Raw genomic sequence first — 22,661 nt, forward strand, 5'->3', positions numbered from 1 at the left:
AGAAAATTTTTGAATTTTTTTGCTTCAAAAATTGAAATAAAAATCATATTCAATAAAAATTTAAATTATTATGAACAATAAAATCAACAAAATGAATTTCTTTACAGACGTGGAAAAATCTGTCACGTCCGTCAAAATTCTAAATGTTCACGTCAGAAGTCAGCACGTCACCCAGGGCTAATCAAATGTGTGTTATAAATAGACAGAGTTTATTCCAATTAATTTTTATTATTCCAATTAAAATAGTTTATTCCGAACAAACTTTGTATTTTTGAATAAGTTATTATTATTCAAATAAAACATTTCTATTCTCATTGTCTCTATTGAAAATATAATTTTTAAATCACAGGTGGAACATAAGTCCAAATGGAAAATATTTTTCCACAAATCTATTTTTTTAAGAAAATTTTATGTTGGTATGATCAAAAAGAAACATAGAATTTCCATTTCTGGACGTAGACAGTCAATCCTTGCGGCTTCTTCGCGATATCTTTAACATTTCTTTTTATAAAGCAAAAACAAAACCGTTTGCATTGCGATCATTTTTGTACTGCAATATAATCATCTATGTGTGTTTTTTTTTTATTTTGTTTCTAATCACGCTTTGCATTTCTTTTTGAATATTTATTGCAACAAACAGAATGAGTTTGTCAGATGACGATAATTCTGAAGATAATAAATCTGAAGAAAATAATTCAGAAGATGATTGTTCTGAAGATGAAATTCTGACTACGGCCAGAACAGAACAGTTTTCAAGTTTGCCTTTTTTTTAGGATTAAATAATTCTGAACATAATTTTTGTTTTTTTAAATTCTATTGCAGAATTGTTTTGCGAACTGGAACATTGCAGAGAAGATGAACAGAAACAGAAAATTGAAGAAATGAATGAAATAGTTGATGAAATGGATGAAGAAGAATTTCTAACAGTTTTCGCAATAGAACAATTAAATAAAATAGATAAAATGATTGAAGAAGAGAAGCTTTTGATGGTAAATGCAATTTTGTTGTTGAAACATGTTGGGTATTACAAAGCGCAGAAAATAATTTACATATATTCTTTTGATGATTCATTATTGAGCGAAAGGATGAAAGAGATGATAATTGATGAAAATAAGAAGAAAGAAGAAATGAACGAAAAAATTCTTACAGATCTCTGTGAATGTTATGCTTTGCTGGGAGAAGATGACATTTTTGATGAAGTTCTTTCAATCATTGTGCCTTGCCTTCTGAAAGTTGCCTCGAAGAAAGACGAGACCGAAGAAGCTCAAAAAGAAGTTGAAATGTCGTTACTGGCTTTGGGTAATATTGGACTTTGGGTTTGAAAACATTTTTCCCATTTTGATATTGATGAATTGTGTTTTTTTCCTTTTTTGCATAGGAAATGAAAAGAGAACTGTATTTGAATGAGATCAAAGAAATCAAAGAAATCATCAAATATCACCAGGAGCATCAGAATCTGACACGACTCGCCTATCAGTCTGCTTGGCAGTTTTTGATTCATCAATTATTCCAAGACAAAAGCTTGGAAGAAGTGATAGTGAATGAACTTCATTTTTCGAAAGAGGCAGCAAGAGAACTGGAAGATCTGTCAAAGAGTGTGGGCCGGAATAGAAAAGAAGATGGAAAAGGAGAAAATGAAGCAAAGGAAGTGCTTGCTTTCGAGAGATGGTTCTTTTTAATTAATCTTTACTTTTATTCATGCAAATTATGGAACGAAGAACTTATTGGACTTATCAGCAGCATTGTTCAGGTATTTCAAGCATCAAGAGATAATTACCCAGATGCAAGGTGTCGATGCCTTTATTCATTAAGAAGAGCAGTAGAAAAGAGAAAAGTGAAAATTGATGACTTGTTGAAAAGTGGAGCTGTTGGTCTCTATTTGGAGGAAATGAAGCAATCAACTTTGGATGATAAAAATATGTCTGATTGCTTGTATTTTTTTTTGAGCATTTCAGAAAGACTGAAAGAAAAAGAGGATGATGAAAAGGAAGAAGCGAAAAGAAAGTCGATCAAAAGAAAGATGTTTGAATGGAAAGAAGAAGAAGGATACGAAGATGTCATGACGAGCTTTCATGCAATTCTTCCTGATTTGGCAGATAAGTCAAAATTTTTACCACTGTCAAAATACTCATCAGATTATCTTTGGAGTCTGTGAAGCGAATGTTCAACACATTTCCATTCATTTCATCTCAACTCAGAAAAGAAGAAAATATGAAAAAGAAAGACGAAAGAAAACGAGCATGTGAAAAAACAAATATGAAAAGATAAGAAAAGAGAAAATGAAAAAAATTCGCATAGAATCAACATTTTCAGTTGCACACGAAGAATATTCAACAAAAATTGCGTGCTCTTCATTCATTTCATTCAATCTTCTCATTCTCATCTTCCACTTCGACTTCACTCACACAGCACCCGTCTTCATTTCATCAATTAGGATCTTCCTTTTCTTCTTCTTCTTCTTCTTCTTCTTCTTCATTCGTTTCGACAAAGAAGACGACACACAACTCAGATGAATTGGGGTTGAGTCACTTTCGGATGATGGATGGAATGGAAGTGAAGGGCAATGAAACAAAAATTGAATGAATTTCAAATGAAGATTTCTGAGCAAAAGAGAAAGAAAAACAGAGATAGAATTCAATTGAGATTGACTTGTTTCAGCCAAGCAGTTTTTGAATAAGATTTTCATTCTTTTTCTTCTTTTTCTTCTTTGTCGTCAGATTTATTTCTGTTATATTTTGAACATATGAAGTTGATTACAGGTCTCTTAAGCAAACATTTCTTTCTTTTTTGTTTCTTTCTTTTTTTTTCACCTTTTCTTTTCTTTTTTCATTGATTTATGATCTGACAAAACTTTGAGCGTTTTTTGCTAAAAAACAAAAATATTTTTATCTGTGTTATCTGCTTCTGATTGTTCAGTTAATCTTTGAAGAAATGAGATTCTTCACATTTTGATATTCACTGTGCTTGTTTTTTCTTTTTTGATCATTCCTTTTATCCGCAAACAACCGTTTGCAGCCTTTTTCAGTTGATAATTTTTGTTGGATTTTGTGATGAATAATCTGATGACGATGTAAATGTTTGAGAAAAAGAGAGACATATTTATATTTTAACTCAAAAATTGATGCTTTTGTGTTTGTATTTGTAACTCCAAAATGGTATCTATTTCTTTTTCATCGTTTCACAGAATGGCCACAAACTCAGGCATTTGAAGTTTTTGTGAAAAAATACTTGTTTTGTTTGTCCACTCATTCAAAATGAAGTGGAACAGCAACAAAAGACAAAAGAAAGAAAGAAAGAAAGAACTCTGCTGTTCTTATTTTGAGAAGATCATTTGAATGAAAGTGTTTTGAGAATGGAACGAAGAAATGTTCAAATGAAGAAGGAAGAATTGCAAATGATGACCGAAGGACTGAAGAGAATCATCAGAAGATATTCTTTTCTGACTAAAATCAAGTGAAAAAATTGGGAGAGCTTTTGATGCTGATTGGAAGAATGGACAAGCAGGTGAATAAAAGAGAGAAAGAATTCATTTTTGATGAATTCTTTTGATAAGATTTTTGCAAATCTCATTGAAGCATTTCTTCCCCTTCATCAATTTGTTTGCTGCATAATTCTGCAATTTCAACATTTTTGACTGGTTTCTTCAGCAAATATTTCTTTCTTCATTTCTTTTGTATTCTTCTCCAACATCTTCTCTTTTTCATTGAAAATTTAATCAGAAAGAGAATAGGCAAAGGAGACCAGTGGCTTCAAAAGGCAAAAACTGAACAATTGAACACATTGGAATAAAAATGAATCCTGTTGAAGAAGGTGGATGGCAATAATCAATTCAACGAAGATTCTTGATGGAACTTATTAAAAAGAAAAGAATATCATATTTTTTCATTTTTTTTTCTTTTTTGAAAAAGAAAAGAAAAATATCAATCAATAATAATTTTTTTTCCCCAACTGTGATATGAATAAAAAAGAAAAGAGAATATATTTTCAGAGTTACAGTTTTCATTGAAAAGAATTTGGTTAAATATTCACAAAATAATCAGAAATATTCAACGATAATTCATTACCACATTTTCTATTTTGAAAACCAAATACTTTGTGAAAGCTTGCCATGACATCTTCGTATCCTTCTTCTTCCATCCTTTCTAATATCTTTCTTTTCAACTCTTTTCGTTCAGTTTCGTCTGTTTCTCCATCCGTCTTTTCTTTCAGTCTTTCTGAAATATTCAAAAAGAAATACAAGCAATAAGACATAATTTTATCATCCAAAGTTGATTGCTTCATTTCTTCTGAAAACAGAACTATGATTCCTTCCCTTGCAAAAGGATCAATTTTCACACATTCATTTTCAACTGCTCTTCTTAATGAATTAATGCATTTACGGCTCAGATCTGGGTAATTATCTCTTGATGCTTGAAATACTTGAACAATGCTGCTGATAAGTCCAATAAGTTCTTCGTTCCACATCGTGCATGAGAAAAAGTAAAAATCAATAACAAAGAACCATCTCCTGATTACAAACTCTTCTTTCGATTCAATGACTCCTTTTCCCTCTTCATTTCTCTTCCAATCCACACATCTCGTCAACTCTTCCAATTCTCCTCTTGCTTCTCTCACAAAATGCATTTCATTCACAATCACTTCTTCCGAGCTTTCTTCGTTGTGAAATCTTTTTATCAAAAACTGCCAAGCTGATTGGAAGGCAAGCTGAGTGATGCTGTGAAGTTCTCGATGATATTCGATGATTTCTTTGATTTCATTCAAATACAGTTCTCTTTTCATTTCCTATGAAAAAAAGGAAGAAAATACAATTCAACAATATCAAAATGGAAAAATGTTCTCAAACCCAATATCCGATATTGCCCAAAGCCAGCAACGCCATTTCAACTTCCTTCTGAGCTTCTTCGGTCTCGTCTTTCTTCAATGCAACTTTCAGAAGGCAAGGTACATAGATTGAATCCATTTCAGATGAAGGCCATCTGTTCAACAACAAATAGCATTCACAAAGGTCAATCAGACGCTTTTCATTCATTTCTTCTTTCTTCTTCTCATTTTCATCAATTATCATCTCTTTCATTCTTTCGCTCAATAATGAATAATCAAAAGATCCTAAGTCAATCATTTTCAGCTCTTTGTTGTATCCAACATGCTTCAACAACAAGGTTGCACTTTCCAATGACAATGTCTTTTTCTCAATCATTCTGTAGATTGTATCGAACAGTTCTATTGTGAAAACTGTTAGAAATTCTTCTTCATCCATTTCATTAATCAATCCATTCAACTCTTCAATTTTCTGTTTCTGTTCAACTTCTCTGCAACGTTCAAGCTCATCGAACAATTCTGCAAGGGTTATTCAATAAAAACAAAAATTTTTGTTCAAAATTGTTTTATCCAAATAAAATGGCAAACTTGAAAACTGTTCTGTTCTGTTCAGAGCCTGAACTACTTTTTCACATTTATCAGCATTTGGCAAACTCATTCTGTTTTTTGCAAAAAAATATTCAAAAAGAGGTGCAAAGCTTGGCAAATAACAAAATAAAACACAAATACAAACATCGTTGATTATCTTGCAAAATTTTAATGATCGCAACACAAACTGTTTTGTTTTTGTTATATAAAATGAATTGCAAAAGAAATTGCGAAGAAACCTCAACGATTGGCTGTATGAAGCAAGAAATGGAAAATTTTTGAATCTTTTTGATCTAACCAAAAGATATTTCAGATGAAGAAATAGATTTCGATTATCTTTCACATTTTGTGAATTGAGTTTGTTTTTTATTGGAATGAAATTGGATATTTTAATCACGCAGATATGTTTATTGTCAGAAAAGAAAAAGAAATAAAGCAATCACATTTCATAAAAGAAAATTCTTTTTCGACTGTTGACAAACAATGCTCAGAATGAAAATAATGAAAACAGATGCTTGCATTCTCAATGAATTCTATTTGATTATTTTCTTGTTTTTCAATTTTCAGTTTTCATTCAATATGAATCATCGGATTTATGAAGGGGAAAAAAGTTGAAAAATAAAAAAGGAATTGTCGATTCAATTCGAAAATCAGTCAAACAGCAGAAGAACATGGCAAAATGGTTTTGAAGTGAAATGAGCAAATAATGAAAATTCTTGAAGGTCATCTCCAACATTATGGATGGCAGGACAAATGATTGGTGGAACAGCTTCAATGAATGAAAAACACCTTTTTCTTTTGTTTTCATCAAACACTTTGGGAAATCAGAAATCCATATGACTTGGATTGAATGGAGATCAGATGAGAAATGTCGTGAATGCAGCTGTTCCATGAGAAGCATTCAGGAAGCACAACAATTCAACAATACCTTCAATTGTTCATCAAAGCACAGAAGAAATGAATCAGAGAATTCTGCTGCTCAGCCAAAAGAATGAAGAGAGCGGAAGGAAATTCGGATTCATTGCACGAATACTAACTTTTGCACACACTTTTCTCTTCTTTGGAGCAAATCGAAAATTCATCATTGGACTTCAATGGCTGATGAGAATGAATGGACAATCCTTTTTGAATTCCTCATTTTTCTCTCCTTTTTGTCAGTTCACAGAACAGTCATCAATAAAAATACCTGTCTTTTCACTCATTTCTCATCTGACACTTTCAGTATGTTTCATCTTCTCCATTGGTTTCTCTGCAAAGAAAATCTCTTATCAAATCATCATCCTCTTTTGCAGTTGCCGAACGTGCTGAAAAGACACGATCAACAACAACAGCTGCTTCAGTGATGATTGAACGAAAGTTGAACATGCTTTGGGCGAAGCAAAAGAAAGAAGTTTTTAATGATGAGTTTTTTGAATTCTGTTTATATTGATGGTGATTGTCTGAAGGATTTCTCCTCATCATCAACTTCTTTCATTTTCTTCCTCTCCTTTCCATACAATCTTCCTCATCACTTCTTCTTTCTTCACTTGTATTTCTTGAAGCCAATTGGTCGATTTGTTATCAGGATTCTGTTGCCTTCCTCATTGGATCCTCCAAAGAAGTTGGAGAAGAAGAAGAAAAAGAAAAAGAAGAACCTTTCGAAACAATTGTTGTTGATGAAGAAGGAGAAAAGAAATATGAATTTCATCCGTTTTTTTATGTTCGGTTTGAATGAATGAGAAGAAACAGAAAAGGACTTCCTTTGCCTTTTTTCTTTCTTCTTCGATATTTCCTTTCAAACAGAAGGATAAAATCCCATTTAAAGATTTTGGAAAGAATAACATCGCTCCCCCAAATTTCAGAAAAAGAAGAAAACACTTTGATCATAATCCTTATGCTTTGTTTGATGAAGACAGTGATGCAAAAGAAGAGGTAGAAAATGTTGATATTGAAGCCTGTGTCAATCTGTCTGAACAAAGTGCAAATATGACATTTTTTTCGAATAAATTCCTTCATTCAAAACATTCTCTAATTTTTCTTCCATCTTTCTCAGCTCGTTTCTGCCTTCATCTCAAAATTCCTCTCTTTCTCTTTGACTCATTCATAACAACCATCTCCATTTATTCGACATCCCATTCTCCTCTTTTCTTCAATGCAAACATTCCACATTGTTCATCTCATCATCAAATTTGTCTTTCCTCTTTTCAATGAGCAATCGAACATTCAACATCCAACAACTCATCCATTTTGTGTGCTCTTGAGACAGGGTTTTGTTCCATTCTGTCTGAAATATGGCCATCGATTGTTGACTGATCATGACTCATCGATGGCTTGGTTCAGTTGATTTTGCACTTTCATTCTTTGAGGATGCTCAGATGAAAGGAATGAACCTGTTTCTTCGAGGAAACAAGAAACATCATTGAAGATGATTGTGTGTTGTCTGATCGTGTGCAAACTGTTTGGCTTGATGAAGTGCATCAATTGCCAAAATTCAACAGAAATGTGGAAGAAGAAGATGTTTGTCGCAAATGAAATGAAATGAGTCACAAGAACTCTTCACTGGAAGATGAATGGCAAAGGCGAGGAAGAAGTCTCGTTGTGAACAAATGGTCTTTCATTTGACCACGTTGCATAAGGAAAAAGTAATGAGCGAAAGAACTGAATATGATGAAAAAGAAATAGTTGGCTTTCATTCCAGGTGGTGAGTCAAAAGTGGAAAAATTGCATTGTTGAGTGGTTGGAAATAAGAAGTACCTCTTCATTTAATAAAAAAATGGACAATCCAATCAATCGAATTGAACAAAAAAGGGAAATAAGAAACTTAACTTAACATCAAACACGTTATCTGAATCCCAATAAACAACAAAAAATTTGGCAAACTCACTCCATGTTGCAACACTAAAATATGATAGCGATTGCATTCAGCCTTTTTGTCCAACAATTCCCTTTCACGAAACAATTGTTCTTCCCATCTGCCAAACAAAAATATCGTCAATGAATATTTCAAAAAAGAGTGAGAAAAAATCACATAATCTGCAAAAATGCTGCTTGAAATGGATTGTCTCTGAGAATAGCGCTCAACAGAAAAAAGTTGTTGTTTGTTATGGAAAAAAGATTAAAAAATGTTCATAAAAATTAGTTTTGCATTGTTTACAAAAATTCCTCACAAAAATGCACATGCTCTTCCCATCGCAAATGCAGAGAATTGTCCAATCACTGATGCTTTCAATCTCCATTTCCATTGTTTCCCAGTGCTCCTTTCACCATCATCCTTTTTTCCCCTCACAAATATCCTGCTTAAGATATTGCCATCCACTTTTAAATCGAAAAAAATCTTTTCTTTCCAAATGCTGTCCAATTGTTTGCATTCTTTTTTTTTCAAGACCAATTGCTTTGAAATCGGATTTGTTTTTCATCCACTGTTCAAGTTGAAAACAAAAAATATGTAATTCCAATCTGATGGTCGTTTCTCACCATCCAACTCGCTTATCATGTAAAGCTCAGCAAAACAAAGGAATGAACATTTATGTTATTAATCAGATTTTTGGGCTCTGAAAAGTCCACAGATGGAAACATCAAAAAATAGATCAAGAATGGTGAAAATATAAAAACATTTTAATATTTTCATTCAACAACCGAATTGCTGCATTTCCTTCCATGATTTTTTTATAAAATCATCTCTCTCAATTCCAAAATCAATTCAGAGCCGTCACTGTCTCGAACCACCACCAAGCAAAAAAACATCCCACATTCCAAAAGATATACTAATAATCAAACTCTCGTCTTGGGCAAAAAAATCATCATTCGTGTTCAAAGATAAGAGTCTGATCAAAGAATCCATAACAACAAACCAACAAGGATTAAGTGTTCTTTTTCTCTGCAATTTTTTGCCAAAAGTTCTTGCAAAAAAAAGAGTGGTTTGAGGAAAGGCATTTCCCTGATAGTTTTGAAAATATTATATTTGTCATTATTTCTCTGCCTCGATTATTCTTTTCATTTGGATTGATAAAAATGTTGATATCTTCCGAATGGTGCGTTTTGCAAAAAATCGAAGGAAATGAGCATCACTGAAAAGTTCACTGGTTTGCATCCGTTGCTGCATTTAAATTTTTGGGAATTGCATTTCTTTCTTTCTTCATAATTTTGAAGCGTTGTTTGATGGACTTGAAGAGTGCGATGAGGAGGAACAAGTGCAGAAAATCAAGGAAATGAATGAAATGATTAATGAAATGAATGAAGAAGAATTCAAATCAGTTTTCACAAAAGAACTGTTCGATGAAATGGACGAAATGATTAAAGAAGGGGTAATGAAAATTGAAAATGCTTTTTATTTGCTGAAACACCTTGGATATTGCATCTTTTTGAAAGATATGTGGGCTTTTGGTTTTTGGTATTCTTCATTGAACAAAAGATTCGAGAAAATGATAATTGACGAATGTTAGAAGAAAGAAGAAGAAAAGCATTTGACTGATCTTTGTGAATGTTATGCTTTGCTAAGCTACAGGTGTTCATATGAATTACTTTCAATTGCTGTTCCTTGCCTTCTGAAAGTTGCCTTGATGAAAGAGAGAAACAAAGAGACTCAAATAGAAGTGGAAATAGCTTTACTGGCTTTGGGCAAAATCGGATATCGGGTTTGAGAACATTTTTCCCATTTTGATATTGTTGAATTGTATTTTCCTCCTTTTTTGCATAGGAAATGAAAAGAGAACTGTATTTGAATGAAATCAAAGAAATCATCGAATATCATCGAGAACTTCACAGCATCACTCAGCTTGCCTTCCAATCAGCTTGGCAGTTTTTGATAAAAAGATTTCACAACGAAGAAAGCTCGGAAGAAGTGATTGTGAATGAAATGCATTTTGTGAGAGAAGCGAGAAGAGAAATCGAAGAACTGACAAGATGCATTGACTGGAAGAGAAAAGAAGAAGAAAATGGAAGAACAGAAGTGCATATAATCAGGAGATGGCTCTATAATATTGAAGTTTACTTTACCTCGTGCAAATTGTGGAACGAAGAACTTGCTGGGTTTTTAGGGAGCATTGTTCAAGTGTTTCGAGCATCAAGGGGCAATCACAAAGATATTCGCAATAGATGCTTCGATATACTTAGATGTGCTGCTGAAAAGAGAAATGTGAAAATTGATTGTTTGTTAAAAAATGGGGCCATTGGTGCTGTTTTGGAGGAAATGAATCAATCAACTTTGGATGATGATATTTTGTGGAATTGCTTGCTTTTCTTTTTGAGCATTTCACAAAATTGAAAACTGTTTGCATAAGATTTTTAAATATCCTTTTGTTTTTGATAACCTTGAAGTGGAACAACCAATGAAAAAAGTCAGGGTCATCTCTTTTTCGGATCTTTTTTCTTTATTGTAACCAAATATTTTTTGGAATGAAAAAAGTTCAAAACATGTCAAAAAAATACAAAATTCAAATCAATTATTCTTTTCACTTTTCTTTTTCCATTATCACTTTTGAATTAGTAAAATTCTTCAGATGTTTCATCGTCATTGTTCATTAATTCACAAAATGTTCTTTTCATTTATTTCTCCAAAGGCAATTGTTCTTTTTCAATTTCCTTTTCTTTTTCTTCAATTTCTTCAATTTTCATCTTGTGTTTTTCATTATATTCATCCCATTCATCAAGAAGCTTTTCTTTTGTTATTTCTTTTCCGAAGAAGTCGAAACAGTGTGGGTAAGAAGGAATGGAGTAATGAGAAGACTGAGGAAGCTTCATTAGAACTGATCCAGATCCATTGCTGAGGACTCCGCTGTTTATGAAGGCTTTTTTGATCACCGATGGGATGAATGCTGTGTGAAGGGCTTGTGGCAACACATCTGCAACAGCTGTTCTTTTTGAAGATGAGGAGGTGGATGATGGAGAGCTGTAATTGTTTGAAAGCTCTGACTTCAACACTGCAAATACGCCTCTGTCCAGCCGCTGCGATATGTGTGTGGTGTGTGGAACGAAGGTGACTACGTCTATTTCGGCTTCCTTGAACTGTCTCCATACCGTTGGATCTGCACGTGATGAGTGTGAATCCAGGAGAAGAAGGAAACGATGAGATTCCTTCAAGATACGTTTTCTTCTGTCAATGATATCCGGCAGCAGGACTGTTAAAACATATTTTTTGAATGCTGTTATGTCCATCCAGCTATTTGTGTTTGGCCAGATGTCAAGCGATAGTGTTAATTGCGTTTCCAGTTCTTTCGGAAGATTTGCGCTCTTCCACAGCACGACAGACGGAAGCGAGAAGCCATCAGCAGCGATTCCAGCAACGAGAGTGGCATTCTGCATCCTTTCGGCAGTCTTTTTGAATCCAGCTCGCTCATCTGCAGGATAAGCAACAACACCACGTGTGGAAGTTGGAATTCGAAGTGAAGAATTATCGACGTTAAAGATTAATTCTTTGGAATAATTGTTTTCATCGGACAGTACATGCAATTCGTTGTTCCACAAATTCAGATCATTCTTTCGAGATTCAGCTAATAAATTCATATCAACTTTCTTCGGTGGCAACGAATTCAATTATGGATGATGATTTTTGAAATTGAAAGTGGTCTTCAAAATCACTGTCTTTTTCTTCCACATCTTCCTCATCGTACATATAAATTTCCATCGAAATACAAATTAATATTAAATTAAAATATCAGTTGCAAACAAGATCGCGCGCTTTTCGTAATGTGAGGCTTGTCCCTGATCGAGATTCTATTGTAACTTCTTCTAAGAATTGCTTTTCTTTTTGACAGCTAATTATTGATGCGCACACAACTTTTGCAATAGGCCTGCCGTTTTTTATTGCTTAAACAGCGTGTTCCAATGACTTCTTGCTTATTCCACCGTATTTGACTCCATCAACCAGTCTGACTGCATTGTCATTCACAATGTGTGCAATCCTTTCCAATCATGAACAATATTTCCTGCAACGCAATGTTTTCATTGCTTCCTTCAGCTTTCTATTTCACTGGAAATTTAATATGCATATTGTAGAAATGATTGTTAACAATTATTCTTTTTTATTAATTCACGATTGAAAAAATATTCAAATGAAAGCAAGTCAGTTCTAATAAACAGGGGAATATATTTTTTTAAAAAAATACACTTTATTATAAATTATTTAATCAATTTGACATTTCTTATCCAAACTTCATTAAATTTTTCAAAAAGAATTTTTATTTTGAAGTGATAATATGAATCATTTCCATTTTCATAAAAAATTTAATTGGGTGATTATTTTTGAAATCATGACTTTTTTCGATGTTTTGTATTTTCAAAATCAGTTTATCATTGGGAAAAACTTTTGAATTCGAATGCTTTATTTATCACAACTGTTTTCAGAATAAGTGAATCAGCTAAAATAAAGATTAAAATGTCTTCAGTGAAACTTTTCACTCATCAGTAAATATTACAGTTTGTGCAAAAAATACCGGACAAGATCAATATCTCAATAACCGCAAAAAGAGAAATTCTGATGATTTTCCTCAAATAACATCTCGTCAATACAAACTAATATGATATACAAAACTTTCAAAATAGCTTCATTAGTGCTCAGAAAAATATTATCTTTAAAACTCGGAGAAATAGGATTTTGAATTTTTCCGAAATTTTAATAATAATTTTTTCTGAGCACAAATGAAGCTATTTTGATTGTTTTGCACAGCAAATAAGTTTGTATTGATGAGATATTTGATGATGAAAATAAACAGAACTTTTCTTCTTGCGGTTATTGAGATATTGATCTTGTCCGGTATTTTTTTGCGATGTCCGGTATTTTTTGCACAAACTGTAATTGTCTAAATTTTTTTGAAAAGTTCCATTTGTTTAATTTTCAAAAAATGAAAAATTTAATATTTCGATCAAATTTCTGTTTTCACCCACGAAACCACACCAAAACGGATTCAATAACGTTATCAAGGATTTGTTTCAATGACAGCAAAATTTGGTGAGTGGGAACAGAAATTTGATAGAAATATGAAATTTTTTATTTTTTGAAAATTAAACGAATGGAACTTTTCAAAAAAATTTTGACAATTAATGTTAAAATGGAATTCATTAACAGAAATTTTTGAATGAAAAAATATGAATTCAAAAATAATCACCCAATTATCAAATTCAAAGTTAGTGATCGCAAAGGTTAAATCTAATTTCCTTTGATAACCTCGCTTTTGTGCAAAAGTTGTAAGAATTGGAGTAAAATTTTTATCAATATGAAAAAAACTAAGAATTGTACCAAATTTTTTCAACAATCACTTCATCATAAATCAACCTAAACAATGAAAATAATTATTGAAGAATTTTAAAAATTGAGAAAAATATTTGAAAGAAAAGAATGGAACAGAATTCATAAAGCAAAATATTTCGCCCCAATTATCATTATCGAATAAATTTTTTATATGGGTATTTTGATCAAACATTTAAAAATACAAGACTCGATTATCAAAATCATTTTTTGTCATAAAATTTTAAATTATTTAAAACACTTTTCATTTTCCTCATATTCTGTCAAATTGACACTTTTTATTTGAAAGAGAAGTTTGCCATAAACATCAGTGTGCATTTTGTTGTTAATCTCTTTGTAGATATTCATTTATCTTTCGTACATCTTTTCACTTTATCGATTATGCATGTTAAAGTGAAATACGTCTTACAAAAATGTGAATTTCAGAGAGCGTTGAATCAAAATCTTAATTTATTATCTAATCAGCAATTAAGTGTTTGCTGGAAAATTAACTTTGCTGTTTAATTTAATAATCGAAATGCTGAATGAATTTTTACTTATTTCAAATGAAATTTAATTTTTTTTCCGATTTATTCAATCAATGCTTTTACAAACAAACAAAAAAAAATATTTTTTTTCGAACCAGAGAATTCAAAACTGCAACAAGATTTTTTCAGAATCAAACAGCAAAAACGAACAGTTCATTTGCCAAGAAGAAGAAAAAATTGAAAATGAATATCAAAAGAGTGAACGAGCTGAAAACCAAAAAGTGGGAGGAAAAAGTTCTGAAGAAAAAAGAGGAGGTGATGAAATGAATGGAGGAGATCAGAGAAAGGAAGGTGATCAAGAATCGAGCAGTGGAGATGGAAATGGAGATGACAACAGAAAGAATAACGACGATGAAAAGAAAGATAACAACAAAGAAAATGAAGATAATGATGAGGAGGAAGAGGAAGAGGAAGAGGAAGAGGATGAGGATGAGGAAGAGGAAGAGGAAGAAGAGAGTGAGTTTAGCGACGATTCAACAGAAGAAGAATTTAAAAAGGAATTTTTAGAAGACGCAAAAGAAGCAGAATTTAAACAACAACAAGAAGAAGAAGCAGAAAAAGTTGAAAAAGATGAAAAAGCAAAAGAAGAAGAAGAAGAAGAAAAGAAAGAGAAAGAGAAAGAGAAAGAGAAAGAGAGAAAGAAAAAATTAGAAAGAGGGAAAGAGAAAGAGAAAGAAGAAGAAGAAGAAGAAGCAAAAGAAGCAAAAGCAGAGGCAAAAGCAGAATTAAAAGCAGAACTTCTCTTTGAAGTGAGTGTTTCGCTGCCGAGCGGGCCAGCTTCTTTTCGTGTTTTTGAAGGGGACTGTTTGGAAGAGGACGTGAAGGCGTTTTGCGAGAGGCATTTTTTGAGTGAGGAGAAAGGGAGGCGGATTAAAGAGGTGGTGGAGAACGCGTTGGGAGGGAGAGGGGGAGAGGGAGGGGGAGGAGAAAGAGAAGGAAGAAGAGAAGAAAGACAAGGAGGAAGAGGAAGAGGAGAAGAAGGAGAAGAAGGAGGAGAGAGAGGAAGAGAGGGAGAAGGAAGAGAAGAAGAAAGAGAAAGAGACAACAAAAAAAACTATTTTATAAGAGACGAACATTCTAATCAACCACTTCATCCTTCGTCGTCATCGTCATCGTCGTCGTCGTCATCATCATCATCATCATCTTCTTCTTCTTCCTCTTCTTCTTCTTCCTCCTCCTCCTCCTCTTCCTCCTCTTCTTCACCTCAGATTTCATCTCGTTTATACTCTTCATCTCCAAGTGCCATCAACAAACATTCGACAATCCACAAAATTCAACAGAAAAAACAGGAAAAAACAGAAAAAACCGAAAAAACAATGAAAAATTTGCAAAAACCGTCTTTTTATTTCGCTTCGAATATTCCTCGTTTTCCTCCATACACAAATGAAAATTCGATTTATTTCTATGCTTCTTCTTCTCTTTCTTCTTCTTCTTCTTCTCCTTCTCCTTCTTCTCATTTAAATTCTTCTTCTTCTTCCTCTTCCAATCAACCAAATGAAATTCCAGCTGTTTTTCAGCGTTTATGCGACGACAAACAGAAAAGGATGGTCGAAATGGCAATTTTGAGGGGCAAAAGAGAAGAAGAAGAAGAAGAAAAGAAGAGAAAAGAAGAAGAAGAAAGAAAAAATGTGTTTCGAAACGAAAAATCGGAAGAATTGGCAGAAAGAAAGAGAATCAGAGACGAAGAAGAAATGATAAGATGGATAGAGAAGGAGAAGGAGAAGAAGGAGAAGGAGAAGGAAAAAGAGAGGGAAAAAGAGAAGGAGAAGGAGAAGAAGGTTTTAGCAGCGAAAAAAGGAAAAGAAGGAGAAAAAGGAAGAAGAGGAAGAAAGGGAAGAGGAAAAGAGGAAGAAGAAGAAGAAGAAAGAAGAAGAAAAGAAGAAGAAGAAAAAGAAGAAGAAGATTTTCAAGATGATCTTTCTCTTTTGAAGCTGACACCTCTTTTCACTCAGCGAAGACTGAAAGAAATCGAAGAGAAGAAGCAATTAGCAAAAATGCTGGCTTTGAGAAAAGAAGATGAAGATGATGATAATGTTGGGTTTAATTTTGCCGGCAAAAATAATTCCAAAAAACAAGGCGAAACGGGGAATTTTAAAGGAGAAAATAAAAATAAGAATGAAAATGATGAAAAGAAAGACAAAAAGAAAGAAGAAATGAAAAAGAAGTGGGAAACCCAGAATAAAAAAGAAATTTCTCCGTCGCCGCTAATTCTCCGGTTGTATTTTCACGATATAAACACACAAGCGGAATGGTTAGCAGCCGAAGAAGCGAAAAAGACGAAGGAAAACGAGAAAGAATTGACATTTCATCCAGTTATTAGCAAAGAGACAGACAGAATTCTTAGAGAGAAGAGAGAAAGAGAAAGAGAAAGAGAAAGAGAAGAAATGAAGAAGAGAGAAGAAGAAGAAGAAGAAGAAGAAGAAGAAAAGGAAAAAGAAGAAGAAAGAGAAGGAGAGAGAGAAAGAGAAGAAGAAGAAGAAGAAAAAGAAAAAGAAGAAAATGAAAATAAAGTTGAATTAAAAGAAATAAAAACGCCAAAAAGACATTTGCGAATCTCAATCAACCCAACTCCAATTTCACAGTCGGAAAAATATGTTTCTCCTTCTCCTTCTCCTTCTATTTCTCCGTATTTCTCCGAAACTTCTTCTTCTGCTTCTTCTTCTTCTTCTTCTTCTCTTTCTCCTTCTTCTTTGAATGTTTTTGACCGACTTTTCATTGAAAGTGCGAAAATTTCAGAGAAAAAACAGAAAAAAATTGAAAAAGAAAAAGAAAAAGAGAAGAAAAAAGAGAAGAGAAGAAGAGAAAGATACGAAAAAGAGGTGGAAAGGTTGAAAAGACTGAAAAAAGCGAATTTTGAGAGGGAAATGAGAGAGAAAGAGAAAGAGAGAGAAAGAGAAGAAGAAGTTTCGGAGAAATACGGAGAAATAGAAGAAGAAAGAGAAGAAGAATTTTATGAAGAAGAAGAAGAAGAAGAAGAAGAAGAAATAAATCGATATTTGCAATGGAAAGAAAAGCAAAAGAAAGAAAAAGCCGAAATTGAGGCGGAAAAGCAAGAATTAAGCGAAAGAGAAGAAGAAAGAGAAGGCAAAGCAGAAGAAGAGGCAGAAGAAGGAAGGAAAGAGAGAGAAAGAGGAGAAAGAAGAAAGAAGAAGAAGAGGATAAGAGAAATGTGGAGTGTGTTGTGGTTGGCGTGTGAAGAAGGGAGAAGAAGAAGAAAGAGAAGAAGAAGAAGAGAAAGAGAAGAAGAAGAAGGAAAAGAAAGAGAAAGAGAAAGAGAGAAAGAGAAAGAAGAAGAAGAAGAAGAAGAAGAAGAAGAAGAAGAAAATTACAAAAAATCATTTTTGATTGATCAAAATTCGATTGAGGTTAATTTGAAGAAGGTGAAAGAAGAAGAAGAAGAAGAAAAGAAAGAGAAAAAGAAAGAGAAAGAGAGAAAGAAAAAATTAGAAAGAGGGAAAGAGAAGGAGAAAGAAGAAGAAGAAGAAGAAAGAGAAGAAGAAGAAGAAATGAGCAATTATTCGATTTTGAGCGATTTTTCTACAGAAACTGAAAGTTTGAATGAATTGAACACACCAAGAGAAGAAAATGAAAGAGAAGAAGAAGAAGAAAAAGAGGAAAGAGAAGAAGAAACTCTTCTTTCTTCTTCCTTTTCTGATGAATTTTATCCTTTCAAACCACAAAATCACACAAATTCTTCAAAAACTTCGAATTTTTCTCAAAATTTTGAAAATTTTGACAAGAAATCGTCTTTTCTTTCTGTCAATTTGATGGATTTTGACCCATTTTCGCTGCTTTTGCTGGACTCTGCTGTTATTCGGGGCCTTCTTCTGATTGTGAGTGATATTTTGACAAGTTGTATGCCTAAACAGGAAGCGCAGAACATGCAAAACGTGTCAAAAACGTCAAAAACATCAAGCATGTCAAACAAACAAGCATGTCAAAATTGGAAAAATTCGAAGTTTTCGAATAATTTCCAAAAATCTCAAAGTTTTCAACGAAAAATCCGAAGTCAAACGATGAAATTGACACAACTTCCAACAGCAACATCGTTTTTGCCATCGCATTTTAAGCAAATTAAGCCGGAAAATGCGAAGCAAATGAAAGAAATTTCAATTCTTTTGAACGAAATCTACTGCGTTTCGTCATTCGCCCACAAAAACGAGCAATTTTCGAGTCAGCTTTTTTCGTCGACTTTTCACTCGTTTTCGTCTTCGCTAAGAAATTCAGGGAAAAATGAGAAAGAGAAGGAGAAGGAGAAGAAAAATCAACATTTCAATATTTTATCATCATCGTCGTCTTCTTCTTCCTCTTCCTCTTCCTCTTCCTCTTCCTCTTCTTCTTCTTCCTCCTCCTCCTCCTCCTCTTCTTCTTCTTCTTCTTCCTCTTCCTCTTCCTCTTCCTCTTCTTCTTCTTCCTTCTTTCTTCCTCTTTCCTTCCATTGTTTCATTCGTTGCCTCAACAAAATTCTTTCTTCCCATATTCCTCAAATTTGGCTCCGTTCTCCTCTTTTCGAAGAAAACCCAACGAAAAAACAGGAAAAACTCGAATTTTGGGTGAAAACGAAGGAGAAGAAGGGAATCAATAAAAAGAAGGAAAAGAAAGAGAAAATTGAAGGAAAAGGAAAGAAAGAGGCAGGAAATGAAGAAAAAATGGCAAGTTTAAGTTTCAATGAAGAAATGAAGAAAGAGGAAGAGGAAGAGGGAGAGGATGAAAGGGGTGTTGATAATTTGGATTCATATGATCCAAAAACAATTGAAACTTTATCTTCTTCTTCTTCTTCTTCTTCTTCTTCTTCTTCCCCTCTTTCCCCTCTTTCCCCTTCTTCCTCTCCAAGCAAAATGCAATTTATTCCGCATCCGCCTCTTTCTCCTCCTCCTTCTTCTTCAACAGTCAACAGAGCTGCAAATAACACTCATCCTCTTCAAAGACCCAAGCCAAAAAAAGTGTTCAACCATATTTCGCGCAGTGATTCCTATTTAGGAAGTGGAAAACATCCTCAAAGTGAAGTGATTTATTCCTGCGATGAAGGTGGACGCGAAATAAATTCCGCAGCTCAGAATTCTTCTGCTTCATCTCCGTTGCTGTCAAATGAACCTCGCTTGAGGACACATTTCACTCAAAATGACAAACAAAATGAAATGCCATCATTTTCAACTTCTTCTTCCACTTCTTCCACTTCTTCTTCTTCTTCTCTTTCTTCTCTTTCTTCTATTTCTTCAATTTCTTCTGTTTCTTCTGTTTCTAATTCGTCTCTTCATTTCATGTCAAATCAACCCACATCACAAAACACCAAAACAACCGACAAACATGTCATTTCTTCTCAAACACCTCAACTTTATCCAAAAACTCGTCAAATATCAACCAAAAATACGACTTCAGACAATTCTCATTCAAAAAATCAGCAAATTTCTCAGCAAAACCAACGAAGAAGCCCTTCGCCCGCTCTTTTTGAGCGGCTTTTCAGCGACGCAAAGCAGCGGAAAGAGGAACTGGCGAAAAAACAGCAAGAAAAAGAGGAAGAAATAAGAGAAATATGCACTTTCACACCCGCAATTCTCCGAGACGACGAGATAATTTCTCCGAAACATGTCAAAATTATGCCCAGAGCTAATTCTCCGGCGCGGCAGATGGGCCGAGCGGCTTCGCCTTTTCGAGGGAAGCAGCCGAATGAGATAGAAACACAGAAAAAAGAGCAAGAAAAGCAGAAGTCGGGTGCTGCTTCTGGTTCTTTGAGGGCAATATTCGCAGAAAGAGCGCTAAAATCGAAGAAATCTGAGGACAAAACAGAAGAAAGGGAAAGCAAAACGAAGTTGCCGGCAAAGCCAAACGAACGTAAAGCGGATTATTTGTCTCTCGGAGATATTTCAAAAACATTCGGAAAAATTCCAGAAAGCGTAAATGTGTCAAAAACACCTCAAAAACATGCAATTCATGAGGATTTCAAACAAAACAGCGGAAACGGAAGAAAAGAAAGCGAAGGGCGAACAAATCAACTTCAAAAGCCTGTTTTGCAGAATGCGAAGAAAGAAAATGAAGAATCAGTTATTCACATGGAATCTTCACTGGAAATCACGCTCAACCCAAAAAAGCAACACAAGCAGTTTGCTGATTCGCTGAGGCAATCTTATTCTACTTCTTCTTCTTCCTCCTCTTCTTCCTCTTCTCTCTTTTCTTCTTCTTCTTCTAATACTTCTTCGAATACAGCTTCAAAAAGTCGAACTGCGGAGCAACTTGCAGCCGAACAGGAAAAGTTGAAGAGATCATATGCAATGATATTTGCTGCACATAAGAAAGCAGAATTTAAACAATAATATCGATATTTTTTTATTAATTGCATGAAACTTAGTTTTTATTTCAATTTGTTTGATTTAATTTTATTTAATTGCTTTTGTTTACGTGTCTAATTTTTATTTGAGAAATTTTCGGTTATTACAAAGATTATTCCTCATTCATCTATCATTCATAAAAATGTGAAATTTTAGAAATGTCTTTGTCATAAATGAAAAATATGTATTTTTTCGCAATATATTTATGTCAATAATAAGCATAAATGTTGCATTGTTAACTGAATGATGTTATTGAATATCTTCCTGATTCATTTTTTTAAACGGATCCAAAATAAGGAAACTTCTTAACAAGAATAGTTTAACATTTACACTCACAAATAAATAAAAAATTAAAAAAAATTAAAAAAAAAAAAAAAAAAAAAACAAATTTGAAAGCTTCAATTATTTATTTTAAAATGCAATTGCTTATCAATCAAAAATCAACAAAGACAATTCATTTATGGTATGAAAAGATATTCACAATAATATCAGTCAAATAAATAGATTTTTCATGAAATGCATGACTTTGACAAATCATTTGTGAGAGTTGAAGATAGAACAATCAAACTTTTGTTTTCTCTTATTATTTTACACAATCTTCTCCTTTATCCTTCGCGAAAATAAAAAAAGCTCAAAAAATTATTTAACGTTTTTGAACCTATTTTTCTCATGTCCCACACATTCAAATTAACAAAACTTTAAAAAATGAAACCAAAAATTTCTTTTTTTGCTTTTGAAAAAAAAAAAGACCTGTGTTTAATCATCATCCGGACTGGTTGATAAAGTATTGTTTCCAATGATAATGATAAAAAACAGATTAATTTCTTTTCCGACAAACAAATATTTTCTTCATCAAAGAAAGCTATTATTTTTTTTATGGAAAACAGTCTCTTATTTATTTTTGAAGTGAATTATTTCATTTGTCAAATGAAGAAATGTTAATTGTCGATCACTTCCAATGATAATAAAAAATCCTTTTCGACCTGAAGATAACTGTGTATTTCTAATATTTTTTACAAGTTCATCAAAATTCTTGAATCAGACAATCTTATTTCTCAAGCTTTTTCGATCACAAATCTTCGGCAGATGTTCTTCTTTTTTAACAATATTGTGTCAGATTTCTATTAGAATCCAGTTTTTTCTTTGATCAAAGATTTTTTCCCCCAATATGTGTTATTCTTTTTGAAATGTCGCAAATGTTAAATTTTCAAATGAAAAAAATTTGCGTTTCTTGATCAAATTTCTGTTCCCTCTTGCGAAACTTCACCAGAATGATAATAATGGCATTATCGAAAAATAGATTCCATTTCAGCGATATTTCTTGAAATGAATCTGAAATTTGATCAAAAAATGTAATTTTTTTTACTTTATTTGAAAACAAAACATTAACACCATTACAAAAAGGATAACATATATTTGGGGGAAAAAAATTTTGATCAAAGAAAAAACTGTGTGCTCATTAAAAACTGACCCAGCTTTATGAATAAAATACACAATTACAGATATGAAGACGATAAAATAGTATCAAAAAATAATCGAAAATGATGAAAATTAAAATCACCACATAAAAAAAAGGATTTTCAAAAACATTTGCAAATGTGACTGTTTCGTTGTTTTGGACATATGAACTTTATTGATCTTTTGTTTTTTTGTGCACATCATCATTTTTGTATTTACTCCAATTACACCAAAAATAATTCAAATTTGAAAAAAAATAATTCGATTTCTGAATTAATAATTCAAAATCGAAAATTCATAATTCAATTTCGTAATTAACAAATTCGATTTCGAAAAAGAATAATTCAATTTCGAAAATGAACATTTATTTGATTTGTGGAATGAATAACTTGTGTTTTGTGGTTAAAATTCTCTTAATTGATACCTCATCAGAACATTTTGTTTATCAACATTTGAAAAATGACGATGTTTCATTATATAAATTCATTCATTTTGAATTCATATTTCTTTTATAAAAGTTTTTCAAAAAAAAAATGAATTCATTTTAGTATTAAAAATTGATGTTTTTCTATTTTCACTCCATAGAAACTTAAAAAATATAGGTAAGAGCAGAAGATATGTATCCCTGTTTTTAAAAATAGAAAATTTTTTGCATGTGCTCAAAAAGCTTCATTGACAATTTCTATGCTATTAAAGAAAATAAATGAGAATGTTGAGTGAATT

At 32.8% G+C, this 22,661-nt stretch overlaps 4 protein-coding genes across 4 annotated transcripts; 2 read left to right on the forward strand and 2 right to left on the reverse strand.

The window, feature by feature from the left end:
- Positions 1–1,085: 1,085 nt before the first annotated feature.
- Positions 1,086–2,155, forward strand: MONOS_8869 (uncharacterized protein; the record flags this gene model as incomplete). The annotated part of the gene is made up of 2 exons (XM_067879316.1): positions 1,086–1,316; positions 1,379–2,155. The coding sequence occupies 2 exons, from the start codon at positions 1,086–1,088 to the stop codon at positions 2,153–2,155; spliced, it is 1,008 nt and encodes a 335-aa protein (XP_067722672.1).
- Positions 2,156–4,837: 2,682 nt separating this feature from the next.
- On the reverse strand, positions 4,838–5,476 carry MONOS_8868 (uncharacterized protein; the record flags this gene model as incomplete). Its single annotated transcript, XM_067879315.1, has 2 exons — positions 4,838–5,337; positions 5,407–5,476. 2 exons carry the CDS (start codon positions 5,474–5,476, stop codon positions 4,838–4,840), a joined length of 570 nt encoding a protein of 189 aa, XP_067722673.1.
- A 5,453-nt stretch (positions 5,477–10,929) lies between these two features.
- On the reverse strand, positions 10,930–11,886 carry MONOS_8867 (putative DDE superfamily endonuclease; the record flags this gene model as incomplete). The annotated part of the gene is made up of 1 exon (XM_067879314.1): positions 10,930–11,886. The coding sequence occupies one exon, from the start codon at positions 11,884–11,886 to the stop codon at positions 10,930–10,932; it is 957 nt and encodes a 318-aa protein (XP_067722674.1).
- A 2,531-nt stretch (positions 11,887–14,417) lies between these two features.
- Positions 14,418–20,864, forward strand: MONOS_8866 (uncharacterized protein; the record flags this gene model as incomplete). The annotated part of the gene is made up of 2 exons (XM_067879313.1): positions 14,418–16,875; positions 17,059–20,864. The coding sequence occupies 2 exons, from the start codon at positions 14,418–14,420 to the stop codon at positions 20,463–20,465; spliced, it is 5,865 nt and encodes a 1,954-aa protein (XP_067722675.1). The 3' UTR covers positions 20,466–20,864.
- Between the last annotated feature and the right edge of the window lie 1,797 nt (positions 20,865–22,661).

Source organism: Monocercomonoides exilis (assembly GCF_001643675.1).
Source record: "Monocercomonoides exilis strain PA203 chromosome Unknown scaffold40-978991, whole genome shotgun sequence".
Classification (NCBI taxonomy): domain Eukaryota; phylum Preaxostyla; order Oxymonadida; family Polymastigidae; genus Monocercomonoides; species Monocercomonoides exilis.